Consider the following 19,441-nt stretch of genomic DNA (forward strand, 5'->3'; position numbering starts at 1 on the left):
AGTGTGGAGGCTTGCAAGATGGGGCCTGAATCTCTACCACTCGTCGTGCAGAGGTGATGGCCACAAGGAACGATGTCTTCCATGACAGGAACTTCAAAGGCGCCAAATGCATAGGCTCGAATGGGGCCCCCATGAGCCTGGTCAGCACCACATTAAGCTCCCACGCCGGGGCAGGAGCCTTCAGCGGCGGGAATGATCAGAATAGTCCCTTCATAAATTCCTTCACCATTGCTCCAAAGGCAATACCGTCTCTCCGTTCTCACCAAGAAGACAGCCCTTATCCAAGCCCGCATCTCTGCGGCATCTAACAATTCGGCCGAACTCTTTAAAATCTGCAAGGAGCTTGCCACCCCTGCTGCAGTCTCTACCTCTCCTGTCCCCTCCCAGGCCCTCTGTACTGCACTGGCCTCTCACTTCATCTCTAAAACTCAGGACATCCTGTCCTCACTCTCCTCCTATCACCTCCCTCGCTTCCCTGCTCTTCCTCCGGCCCTTCTGCAGCCACCCCTCCTCCCTCCTTCTCTGCCTTTCCCCTTTTCTCTGCTGACAAAGTTTCCAGACAAGTCCGATCTTTGAAAGTCTCGTCTAAACAGGTTCACCCCTGTTCCTCCAAAACTATCAAGGACCACATCGACTCCCTGGCTCCTGCCCTGGCTGACTTTTGCAACCTCTCCTTTGCCTCTGGAGTCTTCCCATCCCCCCTCAAGCACTCCCTTGTGCACCCTCTTCTTAAGAAACCCTCTGCCGACCCCTCCTGCCCGGCTAACTGTCGCCCAATCTCCATCACTCCCTTCCTGGGCAAGCTCCTGGAAAAACTGGCCATCTCCCAGCTTAACCTCCATGCTGAAGCTGTTGGTAGTCTTCATGACCACCAATCCGGCTTCAGAGCGGCCAGAAGCACGGAAAATGCTCTCCTGAACATCCGTGATGACCTGCTCTTGAACCTCGACTCCAACACTCTGTGTGTTTTCATTCTGCTCGATCTCTCTTCTGCCTTTGACACCGTCAACCATGCCATCCTGCTCAACCATCTCCGCGATAACCTGGGTATCACTGGTCAGGCTCTGGCGTGGCTGACCTCTTTCCTTTCCAATCGACCCTCCCAGGTCCAACTTGGGTCCTTCCTCTCTGACATCTTTTTCTCCACCTGTGGTGTTCCCCAGGGATCTAATCTCTCTCCCTGGCTTTTCAACCAGTATCTGGCACTTCTTGCCCACCGCATCGCCGCCCTCTGCCCCAACTTTCAGTGCTATGCGGATGATACCCAGCTCATTTTCAGGCTACCCTCGGCCTCCTCCTCTCCTGCCCTCATCTCTGACTGTGTCTGCTATCCAGGAATGGTGTGCCGCCAACGACCTCCGCCTTAATGCTAGTAAGACAGATTCTACTCATCGGCACACCCACTCCCACCTTCCCTGCAGCTCTCTGGCCAGCCTCTCTTGGGCCTCTTCCTGCTCCTTCCTGCAAGGCAAAAAACCTTGGGGTCATCTTTGACTCCACACTCTCCTTCTCTCCTCATATATCTGACGTCTCTAAGAAGTCACACTACCAGCTGCACCTCCTTAGAGGTATTCTTCCCTTCCTCTCCTTCCCCCAGAAGCTCACCGTCTCCTGAGCCCTGGTTCTCTCGAAGCTGGACTACTGTAACAGTCTCTATCTTAATCTGCCTGCCTCCACTCTCCGCCCTCTGCAACTCATCCAGAACAGAACTGCAAGACTTGTCCTTGGCCTCAAGCCCAGGGACCGTATCTCTCCAGGACTGAAATCTCTACACTGGCTCCCAGTGGCTGCGATGATTAAGTTCAAAACCCTCTGCATTGTCCACAAGGCCTTCTGGGGCCTGGGGCCTAAATACCTGCAACTCTCTCTTCCTAAATATCTTCCTTCCCGAGCCCTTCGCTCATCCGTCTCCAACTCCCTCAGGGTCAGCCGCTTCTCGAAGCAACGAGCTGGGGGTAGATCTCTCTCCGCGGCAGGAGCCTCCCTCTGGAACAGCCTTCCTGCCTCCCAGAAACTTGAGAACCATCTCCGGTTCCGGAAGCACCTCAAAACCTTCCTCTTTGCTTCTGTTTTCTCTCTCCCTCTCCCCTGCTAATTCTTCACTAAATTCTGCACTGAATCTGAAACTTGGCCACTCTCACCGACCTCGGTCCTGGGCCCAGCCACTCTCCACTTGCACTGCCTCCCTGGCAACCCCTGCACTGCGGGACTGTCTCTGTATCCCTACAGCCCCCCCTTCCCAGCACTTGTCTGCACTTACCTTGCACTTGCCACCAGCTGGCCCTATTTATTTATTTATTTTTATTCTACTTACCTTGTACTGCACTTTTCCCTTCCCCCTACCCCTGCACTTGCGCGGTCTGAATGACACCTGGCCTAGTAGGATCGTTGTCTGTCCTCCCCCTGTTCCCCCCTCCCTGCCTCGTCGCGCCTTGAAACACTTGTGTATAGGCGAGTTACAAATGCCATATCATATATCAGGCGATGGGACCACAAGGACACCCGTCCCATCGTCCTGGTATATCGGGAGATGGCAGCCAGATTTATTTTTATGGAGGCGTGAGCCAGTCCAGCCTTGGCCAGCGACAGCAGGTACGGCAGCACTTGAGGGGCTGTAATTCGTAGAGGGTTAATCTTCTGTGCACGGCACCAGACAGAGAACCTCTTCCATTTATGACTAACACTTAGTTGAGGACGCCCTGGCCTTTGCAAGAACCTCTCTGCAATCAGCCGGGATATCGTACCCTCCAAACTCTAGTGCTGCAGGAGCCGGGCCTGCAAGTTCAGCGACTGTGGGTCGTGGTGGAGGATGGCGCCTCCTTCTCTGGAGAGAAGATCCGCGTTCGCCGGCAGCCTGACTGGCGGGGACGTTGACAAATCCAGAAGGTCCGGGAACCAGACCTGCCTCGGCCACACCGGTGCGAGGATCATCATGCACATGGACTTCTTGAGCTGGTTGATGAGGCGGAGCAGCAACGGCAATGGAGGGAACGCGTATAGAAACAGGCCGTCCCAAGGGAACGAAAAAGCATCGCCCATGCTCCTCGGCTGTGGGAACCTGCTGGCGAACCTCTGGCACTTGGAGTTCGTCGCCGTCGCGAACAGGTAGATCTGAAGTTTGCCCCATCGTTGGAAGAGTCGATCCACTTGTTCCTGGCGCAGTTCCCACTCGTGGCACGAGCGCAGCTCCCTGCTGAGTGAGTCGGCAATGGTGTTTTTTATTCCTGCCAGGTGGAAGGGAACCAAAAACATCCCCTGGGCGACGGCCCAGTGCCACAGATCCTGGGCCTCCTTGGATAGGGCTGGGGATCTGGTGCCCCCCTGCGTCCGTATGTAGAACATTGTGGTGGTGTTGTCGGTGAAGATCCTCACCACTTTGTCCTTGAGGGACGAGAGGAACAACTTGAGCGCCCAGAACACCGCTCGGAGCTCCAAGATGTTGATGTGAAGAGACTTCTCTTCCGGGAGCCAAAGGCCTCTTGCGTGGAGAACTCCAGTGTGGGCCCCCCCCCCCCAACCCTCCAGGGAGGCGTCCGTAGTCACCGTCTCCTGAAACGCCGGGGTTTGAAAGTTCGTGCCCGTTGCGAGGTGAGCCCGGGTGCCCCACCATAGGATCGCCCGACGGAACTCCTTGTCGAGGGGGATCTTGAAGCAGCCCCTCGCCTGAAACCAGCGGGCGTCGAGGAACTCCTGCAGCGGACGCATCCGAAGTCTGCAAAGGGGCACAAGGTAGATGGGGCTCCAACCACCTGTCTTCTTTCTGACTAGGAAGTACCTCGAGTACACTCTGAAGCCCCGGCGCCTCCTGGGGACAAGCTCGATGGCACTTTTCTTGAGCATCGCCTTTACTTCCAACGGCAGTTGAGGGACGTGATTCTCCTTCCTGGCCACGGAGGAATGCGAGGGCACTTTATGAATTCTAGCGAGTGCCCGTTGGCCAGGGTGATCAACACCCAATGATCGGTGGAGATGGACTCCCACACACTGATGAACTTTGTCAGCCGGCATCCCACCGGGGCTCTTCGGTGGGGGCCCGACAACCCGGCCGGGTCAGTCTTGCTTGGAAGCGGCCTTGCCGCCTTGGCCTCCTTGGCGACGACAGTGGGAAGCCCCTTGCTTGCCGCGACCTCTGTAAGCCTCCTGGGAAGAGGAGCGGGCCGCCTGGCGGTAAGTGGAGGAGCCACCGCTGGATCCTTTGGAGGCACCCTGTCTGCCTCCGGGGCTCCAAAAGGGCCGTCGCTGCTGAAGCACCCCAAGGGCCTGGGCCGTCTCCGAGTCTGTCTTGATGGCCTGTAGAGACTCTTCCACCGCCTTACCAAAGAGGTTGTTCCCGTCGAACGGCATGTCCAACACTCTGGTCTGGATGTCCTGGCGAAAGTCTGTCGCCTTGAGCCATCCTCGTCGTTGGAGGCAAACTCTGTTGCCCAGTTGGCGAAATCCGGTATCAGCAATGTCCGTTGCAACCGTTATGGCGTGATCCGACGCCACCTCGCCCTCCTGCAGAATTTCTAGGGCATCCGCCCTTTTGTCATCAGGCAGAAAATCTAGCAGAGGAGCTATCTTGAACCAGAGCTCTCTGTTGTAGGCATTGGCCGCCTTAATAGTCGTTGCCGCCGACGAGATGACTCGTGGTCCCATAGAGTCCAACTTCTTGCCCTCGCTGTCCGGTGGGGAAGTGGAAGTTGAAGCCGCCGCGCCCGCTGCCTTCTTCTTAGCCGCTGCCGAGACAACCGAGTCCGGCGTGGGCTGGGCCCTGAGGCACAAGGGGCGGCATTGGGGACTCGGTACTTCTTCTCGTACCTGTCCCTCTTGGCGGGTGTCGTGGCAGGGTTCTTGAGGACAGCAAGCTCCTCGTCCCAGATGTCGTCAAGTAAAGGCACCGCGAGGACCGTCTTTCTCTTAGCCTCTCGTCGTTGGTACAGAAACCCCACCTTTTTCTGTTCAGGGCAGAGCTGGATGGGGGGGTATGGTGACGACGGGATGTCCGCTGTGTCGTCGCAGTCATCGTCCGTCGCCGTATCCTCTCCTGGCGAGGGGGATGAGGGGTCCACTGGTCTCGCAGGCACGAAGGGCGGTGCGGACTCTCCTCCGCTTTTTCGGAGGGCTTCCAGACGGGCCTGGTTCTGGCTCCTCCGTCGGGGTGCATGGTAATCTCGTCCTTATCTCGGTACATAATGATTGGATTGCCAACAAAACGGTCGCCGGGCTATCTGGCTCCGTCAATGGCTGCGACGGACGGGATGGGCGATCCACTGGGCCCTGTTCGTCGTCGTCGTTGCCAATCACGTCAGCAGGGACCGTCCCCTGGGATCGAACCTTCTCAAACCTCTCGTTGAGGTTTATGAACCTCTCGTTGAGGCCTATGGACCTTTCATTGAGGCCCTTCTCGGTCTCCACCAGTTCCTCCTCAGAGGCTGATTCTGAGTCTGTAATGGCTGCCGGCGCCCCCCCCCCCCTCTTTTTCAGCCGGGGGATTCACGGGGGTGTTAGCGACGGGCTGGAAAGAGGATTCTCTCCGCGGCGACAGGGATACCCTGTGCCCAGAGGCCGTTTCCATTGGCGTAGTATCAGCCGGCTCCTCCATGGTCGCAGCGACCACTTCGGTAGAGGCCTTAGCCGGGTGGATCAGAGCCCTCACCACCTTAGGTGCGTCCTGGGCCTCTGCCTTGGGGAGAGGGTCAGCGCCTCTCTCCCCCTTCGAGATCGACCGGGTCCGCTCCAGCGGCCTACCTGGGTTCTCGGGCTTCCTCTTCCCCGAACCAGAGCGCTGGCTCTTGGTTGAACGTGCCAGGGAAGTAACGCCCTGCTTGGCAACCGGAGAGCCTAACCTTTCGGCGCTCCCGGAGCCCGCGGACTCGCGGTGCTTGGCCTCCTGTTGGGCCCCCGTCGCCTGGGCGCCCTCAAAGGACTTAGAAACCCGCTCAGACTTCTTCGCCTTCTCACTTGCTGTGCCCTTCTCCAGCCAGTTGGCGAGGCGGGAACGACAATCTTGTTTGGTCCGTTCCGAAAGGTTCTTGCTGAACGCACAGTCCTTCTCCACGTGCGTCTTGTCCCCATGGAGGCAGTAGAGACATCGCAAATGCTCGTCCTCCTTGAAAACGTTATATAATCCGCATCCAGGGCAGTTCCTGAACAGCTTGGATCCGGGCGTCGAGCTCCCCTTATCCTGGGCCATGTCCGTTGAGGTAGGCCGCAGATCTTCCGGAATCCTCTAAGAAGTGTAAACTCGACGAAAACTTCACTGTTGAGGGGTGTAGAAGAATTCCGAAACGGGTCCCCGTTATCGGAAGTAGAAGGAACAAGTTACTTACCTGTAACTTGTTCTCCAGCATGGGTCTGGCATGGATTCACATGCTCATGCTCATGAATATTCCCCGTCGTCAGGCTGGGAATCCTCGGTAAAGAAAAAACCAGTATCAGTTTCGTTTCTGATCTGTCTTTCGTAGTAATAACCAATCACTGGTCTCTGCATCATACTGACCACAGCCAATGACTGCCCTCTACCTAAGCACCGCCTCTGGCAGCCATCTTCAGATTTGGAAGCACGTGAAGTGGCAGTATGACCAAGTGAAGAGCCGCAGAGGGGTAGGCGGGAGGGTTCGCATGTGAATCCATGCCAGACCCATGCTGGAGAACAACAGTTACAGGTAAGTAACTTGTTCCTTCTCCAGCATGGGGTCTGGCATGGATTCACATGCTCATGAATAAAGAATACATAGCAGTACACACATGCACAACCACGGGAGGTGGCAAAGGCTCAACATTAAGCATCACATCAACTCAACATTAAGCATCTTACCTCCTCACCAGGCTCACCTCAGGCGAACAGGTTGCGCAGCACTGCTTGGCCGACCCTGGACTCCTCCCTGGAATCCCGGTCGACGCAGTAGAATTTCGTGAAGGTGTGCGTCGACCTCCACGTAGCAGCCCTGCATATGTCCAGCAGGGGCACACCAGATAGGAACGCCGTGGTAGCTGCGATCGCTCTGGTGGAATGGGCTCTCGGACGGCCAGGCAGCGGTCGGTTTGCCAACCGGTGACAGCACATGATACAGCCGGAGAGCCATCTGGAGATGGAAGCCTTCGAGAGAGCCTTCCCCTGATTGACAGGTCCAAAGTTCACAAAGAGTTGTGACGTCTTCCGAAAACCCTTCGTGCGGTCCACGTAGAACTTCAGCGCTCTAGCTACATCCAGCGAGTGCAAAGTCCTCTCAGCCGGCGACGAAGGCGACGGGAAAAACACAGGTAACACCAAGGGTTCGTTGAGATGGAAGTCCGACGGTACCTTGGGCATGAAGGAGGGGTGCGTCCTGAGCACTACCCTCGTGTCGTGGAAAGTCAAGTACGGGGCCTTGCAGGAAAGGGCCTGGATCTCTCCCACTCGTCGTGCGGAGGTGATGGCCACAAGAAAAGCTGTTTTCCACGATAGAAACTTCAACGGGGCCGAGTGCAGAGGCTCGAACGGAGGTCCCATGAGCTTGGTCAGCACCACGTTGAGCTCCCACGCCGGGGCCGGAGCCTTCACCGGCGGGAACGATCTCAACAGTCCCTTCATGAACTCTTTCACCAGGCGATGAGACCACAAGGACGTCCGCCCCGTGGTTCTGGTGTATGGGGAGATCGCAGCAAGATGAATCTTGAGGCTCTTTTGACCGAAAGAATCGAAGTTTTTTGTGAAAAAGCGCGAAAAATAGCACTAACGCTCGAGAGCAATAGCACGAGGATCCCAACACATGAACGTGCGGTAAAAATCTGAAGATGGCTGCCAGAGGCGGTGCTTAGGTAGAGGGCAGTCATTGGCTGTGGTCAGTATGACGCAGAGACCAGTGATTGGTTATTACTACGAAAGACAGATCAGAAACGAAACTGATACTGGTTTTTTCTTTACCGAGGATTCCCAGCCTGACGACGGGGAATATTCATGAGCATGAGCATGTGAATCCATGCCAGACCCCATGCTGGAGAAACGGTGGAGCTTGAGACTCGATTAAACCGAAAAAATTAGAAATTCTTCTGAAAAAAACGTGAAAACGCAGTAAAAAAACAAACAACTCGAGAGCTAAACACGAGGACTCCCAACACTTGAGCGTGCGGCAAAAATCTGAGGATGGCTGCCAGAGGCGGGGCTTAGGGATAGGGCAGTCATTGGCTGGGGGCAGTATGACCCAGAGATCAGTGATTGGTTACTACTAAGAAAGATCAGAAACAAAACTGATACTGATTTTTTCTTTACCGAGGATTCCCAGCCTGACGACGGGGAATATTCATGAGCATGTAAATCCATGCCAGACCCCATGCTGGAGAATATCAGCTATCAAGACTCCCTTCTACCACAAACTATTACTTGTTGCCCACCACAGACGCCGACTGATTCCGCATCCTTCCATGTAACACCGACATGGTAAGCTTTGTTAACTCCAGTTAACCCACAGTGCCTGAGCTACCTGTTTAAGCTTATACCTATGCAATATGACCTGCAGATCTTCCTGTATTCCGATTCATGCTGCTAATTTACAGTGCTTGCACACTATGCTTAGCCCGATACCCTTTGAATACTACGAGCTGCATGCTGAGCTAGCCTACCTGTGCGCGCCTTGCCCAGTGGCATATTGTTTAAACCTGACCTAGCCTACCTGTGTGCGCTTACTGTTTAAATGTGAACTTGCCTACTCATATGCACCCTGTTACTAGCATACTGCATTTATGCAGAACTAGCCTACCTGTGCGCGCCTTGCACACTGGCACAGTGTTTAAATTTTGTTGGATTAGCCAAATGTATTGAAACGAATTAGCCTAATATTTTGGAGTGACCTACCTACTTTGCAGTCACTTGCCCATTGTGTTTCAATTTTGCCTCCACCCAATTCAGCTATTTTGTCCAATTGCAGTCATTCCCCTAATATTATCAAATGCAGCTCTATGTGCTGATTGCTAACTGCATACTGTTATTCATACTAAAACAATTGCTGATGCTTCTCTCATTACATGGTCACTATTACCACATGCGGTCTCTGACCCACGCACACAATGCTGCCCAAAGACACCAGCCAGGTCCTTCCCTCCCACGCTCTTACCACTACTACTCTGCTTACTCTCATTTTCACACTTTTCATTCTCTCCCATTACACTGCACGAACTACTCCGCAACCAACACCCTTGCACATCTTTTCGGCTCCCCCGCCACTTACTGCCATGCACACTTCTTTTACATTGCTACAGTCTTACCTCTTTCATGCAGCAACATCCTCTCCACCACTGTGCCTCAGCACATTGTGCAGACTTGAGACTCAGAGCTCTCACTCTACCTCTAGAACACAGCCTTCGTCCCACTCCGATGGCATCTAGAAATACTAGATTAGGCTCCCCCTCCATCTACACCCACCACATCGAACATTCTATCACACTCAAACATTCACACCCCAATCCCAGGAGGCCCCTATCTTCTACTACACCTGCCACACCAGACCCAGCCTCCACCATCCCAAGCACCAAATACACACCCAAACCACATATCAAATATGCGCTCTTAAATGTACGCTCCCTCCCAGCTCATGCATTAGAAATTCACGACCTCAACCAACATTAACCTCCTTGCCATCACAGAAGCGTGGTTAGATGAAACCTCCTACCCTTCCGTTGCTCTCGCACTCCCCCCAGGCTTTACCTTCTTCAGACAAGCCAGACCAGCCCGCCTCGGAGGCGGAGTAGCCCTCATTTTCAAAGAGAGCCTCCCTCTTCGACTTATCAGTCACCCCTCGACTAGCAACTCAGACATTCGGTCCGCTAAGCTTGCACTGTCACCCAATAGCACCATCAACATTCATGTGCTATACCGCCCACCCCCCCCCCCCCAAGCTCTCCCCTTAGACTTTCAGGGACACCTCATCCACCTACTTAGCAACAACATCAAAAGCTCCACCAAGACACTTCTACTTGGATGCCGATACCCTCACTAAGGAACTTACTGACTTAGGATTCACACAAAAAGTATTGAATCCTACGCATGCCAAAGGCTGCACCATAGACTGGGTCGCAGACCATAATAGCCTCACCACCATTACTTCCAATAGAGCCATGCCATGGACTGATCACAACTATATTGAAGTCACTCTACCCATCACCGAAAGCCACAAAACTCACCCCCTGCCCCCGCAGTTCAAGTGAGATGCTCCAAGAAGCTCAATGAGGATAACCTTCACCCTTACCTTAACATCCCTGAGCCAGCCCCCCCCTTCTCCAATGATCCCAATACCCTATCAGAGATCTACGAAGATACGCTCACTAAAGCCATTAATGCAATAGCACCACTTAAATGCAAAAAAGAAAAGAAATACACACTACTTCAATTCCCGGTTCACTGAATAACTACAGTTCCTGCGCTCCTGCAAAAGAGACGCATTAAAAAACTGGCAAACTAACTTAAGTGACAATGCCAAAAATAGCTTTAACTTAATCTCCCACCAATGCAAAGCAGCCATCACCAAAGCCAAAGCCAACTTATTTAATGCACTCATTTCCAATGCAAAATCACACAAAGGAAATCTTCACTATCTTCAACAAGCTCATCTTGCCACCCAACACCCCAGACAAAATCGTCAAAGATGAAGCCTGGTGTGCCAGTATTCAATCAGCCATGCTAAACAAAATCAATCTCCTTCAACAACAAAAAAAAATCCAGGATCACTGTAAAGCCTTACCTATTCACCTTAGACCCAAGCAAACCAATGCAACTCCCGCCTCAACTAACTCCACTAAACCAGTCTTCACCTTCAGTGACATCACTGAATGAGACATAATTAACCTCCAAAAACCTCAAACCCTCTATGTGTAAAGGGGACATAGGTCCTAAATTCATCAAGGACTGCGCAGACCGGTTCTCACCGCTCCCGAAGGCCTTCATTAATGCTTCCTTCAGAGCAGGCATTATCCCCGACAGCCTCAGAGAGGCCTGGGTCCGCCTCCTTCTAAAAAAGTCTACTCTCGACCCTCTACAACATAACTACCGATCCATAACCAATGTGCCCTTCAAGATATTGGACAAAGCCGCCCATAGCCAGATCCAACACTTACTGGAAACCCACTATCCTCGGGACTAGGCAATCTGGTTTCCGAAAAGGACACGGCCCTGGTGCACTTAAAGAATCAGATCACACAAATCATGGACAAAGGCAAGCCAGCCCTATTCAAATCAAAATTCAAGTGTTTAAAGCTAGGGTGAAGCAACAGTATCCCTATTGCACCACATTCTAAGATGCTGTAATGTGAACTAGATTCACGTGATATAAAAACTAACATTATACATAGCTTCATAACATCTAGTAAGTCTACAACTTATGTAGTATGCACATCATAATAGACAATACAACCAACCCAGGGTACTCCAAGGAGCATGCATAATGCAAAGGAAATATTTACCTGGTGCAGAAGCAGTCACCTCTAACCTGTAGAGTGCTTTGGCAAATGGGTAAAGCATCTTGGATAAAAAGTCTGGCAGGTGAATATTGTGTTGAGTACTGAAAAGAGAAAGAAAAGCGGTATCAAAGTGTGCACATCTCAAACACTAAGTAAAAAAAAACTAATTTTACTTAAGGATTTTTTTTAGAGAGACTCAACACTGCTTCACCCCTGGCATGCATACATCCTACATTTGCATGATACAGTTCAGAAGAACTAGTTACTCTTACCTTGTAACGTTCTTTCGATGGGATGTTCCTCCGACGTATTCCTTATCTTAGATAGAAATCCTTCAGCTTTGCTGGCCTCGGAAAATTTTTTCGCCAGAGGGCGCTGCGCGTCGATGATCGCCGAGTCGATGACCCTCGACGGCCTCCGTGCCGACGTCGACGTCATCCTGCCTATAAAGGCCGCGCGCAGCGTCCGTTGCTCAGTTCCGTTTTGTAGTCCCCAGTAATGTTTTTGGATTAGACTAATCACCTTGAAGGAGCATAGGCTGCAAACCCACAGGAAGTCATACTGCGGGGATGGATGGGAGGGTCGATAAGGAATACGTCGGAGGAACATCCCATCGAAAGAACGTTACAAGGTAAGAGTAACTAGTTCTTCGAAGGGATTGTGTCCTCCGACGTATTCCTTATCTTAGATAGACTCCCATAGCAGTGGTATTGTGACTGGAGGCGGGAGTAATAAAAGTTATGTTACCCTTCCAGAATGGACAGAGTGTAACACAGCCTTGCCGAATCTAGTTTCTTGACTAGAGGAGGAATCCAGGCTATAGAATTTGGTAAATGTATGTGCGGACGACCATGTGGCAGCCGCACATATATCTCGAATTGGCACCCCTCTTTGAAGGGCTGAGGATGTTGCGATACCCCTGGTAGAATGAGCCCTTAGATTTTGAGGAGGCTCCTTTCCTGCCAATTTGTAGCACTCCAGAATGGCTAAAATAATCCATCTGGAGATGGTTTGTTTTGTTATTGGAAGGCCCAACTTATGTCCTGCATAACCTACAAAGAGTTGGTCTGCTTGTCTGATCTTAGCCAATCTGCTGATATAGAAGCTCAAGGCTCGCTTAGGGTCCAGCCTGTGCAGTCTCTCTTCCTCCTTCCCCGGATGAGGAGGAGGGTAGAAAGAAGGTAATATAATCTTCTGAGTGATGTGAAACTCCGAGACTACCTTCGGGAGGAAGTTAGGCTTCACCTGAAGAACAACTTTGTCCTTGTAAAAGATTGTATGTGGAGGTTTACACGATAAGGCTTGCAACTCGCTAACCCTTCTAGCAGATGTCAATGCTATTAGCAAAACAGTTTTGAGGGTGAGAAGCTTCAATGAACAAGAGTGTAGTGGTTCAAAAGGGGCACCCTTTAGGAAGTTTAAAATTAGGTTTAAATCCCATAAGGGAACTTGAAAAGGTTTCGGGGGATAAACATTAGTTAATCCTTTTAGGTATTGTATTACCAATGGAATTTTGAAGTATGAAGGCTCCTCTGCAGTGCGCTTAAAGATTGATAGCGCTGCGAGATAGCCCTTAATTGTGCCAACCTGTAGGCCTGAATTAGCCAGGTAAAGTAAGAATGACAACACCATAGGTGTACCACAAGAAAAGGGTTCAATATTCTTTTCTCTGCACCAGCTGCAAAATTTGTTCCAACGGCAGCGGTATAGAGTTTTAGTTGCCGGCCTTCTGGCCGAAAGCAACACCTCCATAACATCATCCGGAAGGTCCCAATCCTTGTACCTCAACCTTTCAGACACCAAGCGTGAAGGTTGAGGGTCTTGATGGCTGGATGGAGAACCTGACCTTCCTTCTGCGAGAGAAGATCCTCTCTGTATGGCAGTCGAATTGGAGGGCAGATGGACATGTCTAGAAGGTCCGGGTACCACGTTCTCCTGGCCCAATCCGGGGCAATTAGGATCATGGTCTTCCGAAACCTTCTCAACCTCCTGATCATTTGAGGAATGACAGGGACCGGAGGGAACGCGTACAGAAGTGGGAACTCCCAGTCCACTACGAACGCATCTCCTAGAGCTCCTCTCGGGGGAAATTCCCTTGAGCAAAATCTGTCGCACTTCCTGTTGATACTGGTGGCGAACAGATCCACTTGAGGGGTTCCCCAAAGGGCGAAGATCTCTTGAAGGACTTCCTGAGCTATCTCCCACTCGTGAGAGACTGTGCTCTGCCTGCTCAGAGCGTCCGCTGTCAAGTTCTTCTCTCCGGCTAGGTGAATTGCCGATAGAGAGATTCCTTCCTGAATTGCCCAAAACCAGAGCTGCATCGCCTCTCTGCACAGTGGTAGTGAGCCTACGCCTCCTCTTTTGTTGAGGTAGTGCATGGCCACTGTATTGTCCGTCATTATTAGGACGTTTCTTCCCCGTACAGACGGCAGAAAAGCCTTCAGCGCTAGTCTGATGGCTCTCAGCTCCAACAGGTTGATATGTAGTCTGGACTCCGATGGAGACCAACGACCGCTGATGGTCAAGTCGTTGGCGTGAGCTCCCCACCCCGTGAGTGAGGCATCCGTGACTACTGTTATCTCCGGCCATGGTTGCCAAAACATTTCTCCTTTCAGGATGTTCTCCCGACAGGCCCACCACTGAAGGTCTCGGGCTACTTTGACCGGGATCCGAAGGAGATCTGTCATCCTTCCTGAGAACTGTGACCACTGAGTTCTCAGTGCCCACTGGAGGGATCTCATTCTCAGGCGAGCCTCCGGCACGAGGAATATGCAGGATGCCATGAGGCCTAGCAACCTCAGAAAGTCGTAGGCTGGGAGATATTGGGCATTCTGAAATCTGATGACCATCTGCAGAATATCTCGAGCCCTCACCTCTGGTGGCAAGGCTTTTCCCAGGGAAGTGTCCAGGACTGCTCCAATGAATTGGAGTCTCTGTGATGGTATCATCTGTGACTTCTTTAAATTGAGGGAGAAGCCCAGCTTGTGAAGGAAGTGGCAAACATAATCTAGTTGTCTCTGAGCCTGTTCCGAAGATACAGCTCTGATCAACCAATCGTCTAGGTAAGGGTAGACATGAATCCCTTCCCTCCTTAGACTTGCAGCCACAACCGACATTAGCTTGGTAAAGACCCTCGGGGCGGAGGTTAGCCCAAATGGCAGAACTCGAAATTGATAATGAGAGCTGCCAATTGCGAACCTCAGGTATCTCCTGTGCCTGGGATGGATCGGCACATGGAAATAAGCGTCCTGGAGGTCTAGAGATACCAACCAGTCCTGAAGCTGGAGGGCCTGAAGGATCTGAGAGAGAGTCACCATCTTGAACTTGTCCTTTCGGAGGAATTTGTTCAATTCCCGTAAGTCTAAGATGGGTCTCAGTCCTCCGTCCTTCTTCGGTATTATGAAGTAGGGGGAGTACCAACCCTTGTTCCTTTCCGCTACAGGTACCAGTTCTATGGCACCTTTCTCTAGCAGGTCTAAAACCTCCTGCAAGAGGAGCGGATCTGGAAGCTTCAAAGGGTTGTTCCCCGGTGGATGACTCTGAGGGATATGTAGGAAGGGCAGGCAGTAACCTTGGGCCACTGTCTCCAGAGCCCAAGCATCTGACGTAATAGCCTGCCATTCCGTCAGATGGTGAGTTAACCTGCCCCCTACTGGTGTTCTGTGAGGGGAGACCTCAGAGTGGTTTTGAAGCGGCTGATGCAGTTGCCGAAGGTAAAGTGGCTCCTGCGGGTGCGGCTTTCTTTCCCCTACCCCGTCCACCACGGGTAAATCTTCCTTGGCCTCTTTGAGCCGGTCGTCCCCTGCCCCTTCCATATGAGGAATAGTAACGAAAGGACCGTCCTCTCCACGATGATCCCGAAGGACGAAAGGTATTCTGACGGATAGCAGCTCCCAATGACTTGGCTGCTGCCTTGGACGTTTGCAGTTTCTCCAAACTGTCATCCGCCTTCTTTCCAAAGAGGGTAGAACCGTCAAAGGGCATATTCAAAAGCCTGGTCTGCACGTCAGAGGCAAAACCAGACTTCCTCAACCACGCATGCCTGCGGATTGTGGTACTTGCCGCCATGGCCCTGCTGATACTGTCAGCAGAATCTAGGCCAGTTTGTAGGGTCTCGCACATCGCATCTTTACCATCCCTGATGATGTTTAAAAATGCGTCCCTTTCCTCTCCTTCTTGGAGGCAGTCAGCCGCTGATGAAGCGCACTCCCAAAGGGTGTGGCTGAACCTAGCGAGCGTACAGGTCGCGTTAATAGACTTTAACGCCATGCTACAGGCAGAAAAAACCTTCTTAGCCATGGCATCATACTTTTTGTCATCCCTATCCTGCGGAGCAGTGGGGTATGCAGATGTGCTGCCTGATGAGGTTGCAGCCTGTACAACCAAGCTCTCAGGAGTAGGGTGTTTTGACAAATATTCAGGGTCAGAACTAGCCACCCTGTATTTTGTTGACAGTTTTTTATTTACTGCCGGGATAATTTCTGGCGTTTCCCAGTTTGTCAAAATCCTTCTCTGTAGAGCAGAGTGAAATGGAACCACAGGATCCTCCTGTGGGCCCTTGTCCAGTATGTCAGTGAGGTCATCCTGCTGAAAGGCAGGAGAAGGTGCAGACCAACCCATAAATTCTATGATTCTAGACATCAGAGCTCTATATGGAGTCTCCGCATGTTCTCCTGGGTCTGGTTTGATAAATTCTGCTTCAGGAGAAGTGTCCAAGCCACTAGCTTCCTGAAGTGCATCCTGAAGATTTTTTAATCTTCCTTCCTCAGAGGCGAAAGTCTCTGGCTCTGGTGATGTGGTCCTCTGTAAATCAATATCTTGGTCTGAATCCTCCCTTTCCTCAAAAATCGAGGTTAAAGGGGGATACATTGGTTTTTGGAATGGTATAAACCCCATTTCCAATGCAGAAGGAGCCATCATCACAGGCCTTGAAAACGTCGATGTCGTCGACACCGACGTGAAAGTACTCGAAGGCGCCGTGAAAAGCGTCGAGAAATGTGTACTAGGCCTCGAAGAACTCGAAAGGATCGGAGTTTTGCTCGAGAACGACGTCGACGTTCTCGGCGTCGAGTCGGAGGTCTTTTGTCTAACCGTTGGCTGTGGAGTAGCCGTGGTTCTTTCCTTCACCGGCGTCGATATCGGCGTCGACGTCGGCGTCGACTCGATCGACTGATGCGCCGATGAATCCTTCGACAACGGCGTCGATGGCGCCGACCTCTGTTTCGAAGGAGTTTTCGACGATGGCGTCGATGATGCTTTATCTCCCGATGGCTCGAGGCGCTTTCGGGTTGACTTTTCCGCCGGGTACTGCGACTCGCGGCGTTTAGATTTTTTGGGTTTTTTACCCGGGGTATCACCCTCAGCTGTCTTCGAGGGGGACGAGGCCGCTTTCTCGAAGACGCTTAGCATCTTTTTCCTGAATTCCTCCCACTCAGCTTGCGAGCTGCGTTTTGTGGGGCAATGAACTCTCTCAGGAGAACTCGACGAAGATGACGAAGGGGATCTCCTACGTCTCTTCTTCGAGTGTCTCGATGTCGACGAGTGGTGGGAGCCACTTCGTGATCTAGATCGAGAGTGTTTTTTATGGTGAGGAGACGAACGTCTCGACTCTACCGAAGAAGCTTTCGAGGAAGTTAAAGTTGACCTACCTCTCTCGAGCTTCCCCCTACGCTCCTTCAAGGCTTTCGCCGTCATGGAAAGGCATTCCTCACACTCCGAACTCTGGTGCGTGATTCCCAGACACCACAAACAGACCCTGTGAGGGTCCGTCAACGACATTTTCTTCCCGCAGTCTCGGCACTTTTTGAAACCGGACCGAGGGGTCGTCGGGTCGGAGGAGGATGCCATCGATATCGAGGTAAATAGTAGTTATTATATACGTTATCTTGACGAGAACTGAGCAACGGTGTTCCGAGGCACAACGAAGCGCGGAAAAACGGAACTGAGCAACGGACGCTGCGCGCGGCCTTTATAGGCAGGATGACGTCGACGTCGGCACGGAGGCCGTCGAGGGTCATCGACTCGGCGATCATCGACGCGCAGCGCCCTCTGGCGAAAAAATTTTCCGAGGCCAGCAAAGCTGAAGGATTTCTATCTAAGATAAGGAATACGTCGGAGGACACAATCCCTTCGAAAGGGATGTGTATGATAATGTTCTAATTTGAAGGGTGTTGGGAAAGATCACTGTTTGCAACTATCCCTCCATAGATTAATATTTAATTTGTAAGATTTGATTACAAATTCTCTTACGAGACAGGTATACAGATGCAATACATGAACATATATACATTGAAAACTAAGTAAGCATTACTCCAAGAAGAAAAAGAAAACTGCACTGATCTGGAGTGTGAATCACATCTAAAATACAAATATGAATCAAACAATCAGGAAAGAAAGGAAGCAAAGGGAGAAGGGGTGGGGGGGGCGGGTGAGGAAATTGATACATAATTGAGCCAAACTTGAATGAAAGGTATTCGTAGTATAACAAATGTTTTAGTCGAGAGACAATTTAAACATACAAATCATTGAAAGGACCCACATCAAGTAATCTAGAGAGTTTTTTTTGTAAAGGACACCTTTTCCTTTGAGGATACTCAACCACCAAACTTTCTATGCATCCTCATTCTTTTTGTTCCGTTTTTAAACCTGTTCAACTTTTTGAACGGAAGTAAAGTCTTCCGCTCACTTCCCTTGACCTTTACTCATGGTTATGGGGAAACTGATCAGTCCTTCACACATCAGTAAGGGTGAACTACGTTGCAGTTTTTTGTATTCTTGTACTTCAACATTGCACACAGGACCTTTCACTGCAGTGAAATGGGGATACCTTTGTATCGCCCTAGCTTTACCACATGGGAATTTTGCTTACTTTTTTTATATGCCTAAAGACAAGCTCGCAGCAGCAGATCCATTTATATCTTTCTTGCGTTAGTTTTATTCTGCACATTTGAGTTTACCACATATGGCTACTAAACGTTGCCAGTGCCCCCAAAACGGCTGTCCAAGAGGTTTTCACTTGCTTCTTTGGCCATATTGTTTGACCACCTTCCTGCCTTGCCAAATCAAGAAATTGCGTATGCACTACCCATTCACATTTTTGGGAAAGCTGCTGCTTTTACGTTCCAGTGATGCCTTGGTGTATGCAGCTCGGGAAGGGGGTAGGATTGTTTAGTGCCACTCCACATCTGTGGTGCTGTCAGGTAGGAATTGGTGTAGTAACAGACTGTATAAACCTTATCTGCTTATTTATAATTTGCAGAGTCAGAGGTTGCAGAAAGGAAAGGTTAAAGGAAGGAAACAAAGGTTAAACAGGTTCTCAGGGTATGTGAGTATAATTAAATCTTCAAATGAAGTCTAGACAAGCCTTTCCCAGCAATAACTGTCTAAAACAAGTTACCACCTATGAGGGACAGACACATTCAGTCAATGGACTAGAAGAGTCTGCAGGGAGCCAGGACAGCCAAAGTCAAAGTCAATTGGAGCACAGTTTATGAGTGGAGGCACTTTTTAGATAATAAAAGTCTTGCACAAAGTTTAGTAGAAGTCACATTTAGGGTCACAATGACTGAGCAGCCAGGCTCATCTCAAGAGGGCTCAATGTGAGCTGTAGGGGAGTTAGAGATTCACAGTGACAAGTATTCAAATAAACTCTTACACGCAAGGTTTCTTGATTAAACAATGAATTTATTTAACAGTCAGTTTCAGTAAGCCTTCTTCAGAACGGGCAATATAATAGTAGCACACGAATACAGTTCAAAATCCACTCTTAGTTTCTCTAAATCAGCAAATACCCATTTGGGATGGCACACAGACACTTCCTACACCCTCAGGCGACTTAAATAGCTAAGCCACTGGACATACATATATCACTGTTGCATTTAGAGCAGTACTTAGGAGCATGTCAAAGAAAAGCGTTATTAGAATAAAACAAGAGATCACTCAAATATTCTTTAATAAGCGAAGTACTTTTGAACCTCCCTCTCCCCCCAAATGTAGAGCAAATTAACCCTTTCCTGGAAGGAAGGTAAAA

The 19,441-nt window shown here is 50.8% G+C and overlaps 1 protein-coding gene across 1 annotated transcript in view; it reads right to left on the bottom strand.

Moving 5' to 3' along the window:
- The window catches only part of LOC138468291 (exportin-5-like), a 1,210,104-nt gene that overhangs the window by 359,608 nt on the left and 831,055 nt on the right, over positions 1 to 19,441 (bottom strand). The window contains exon 20 of the mRNA XM_069608777.1: positions 11,416 to 11,513. Within this exon, the coding sequence (XP_069464878.1) occupies positions 11,416 to 11,513 (98 nt within the window). The remainder of the gene's footprint in view (positions 1 to 11,415; positions 11,514 to 19,441) is intronic.

The sequence above is a fragment of the Ambystoma mexicanum genome, chromosome 4q, assembly GCF_040938575.1.
Source record: "Ambystoma mexicanum isolate Mex_15411 chromosome 4q, UKY_AmexF1_1, whole genome shotgun sequence".
NCBI lineage: Eukaryota > Metazoa > Chordata > Amphibia > Caudata > Ambystomatidae > Ambystoma > Ambystoma mexicanum.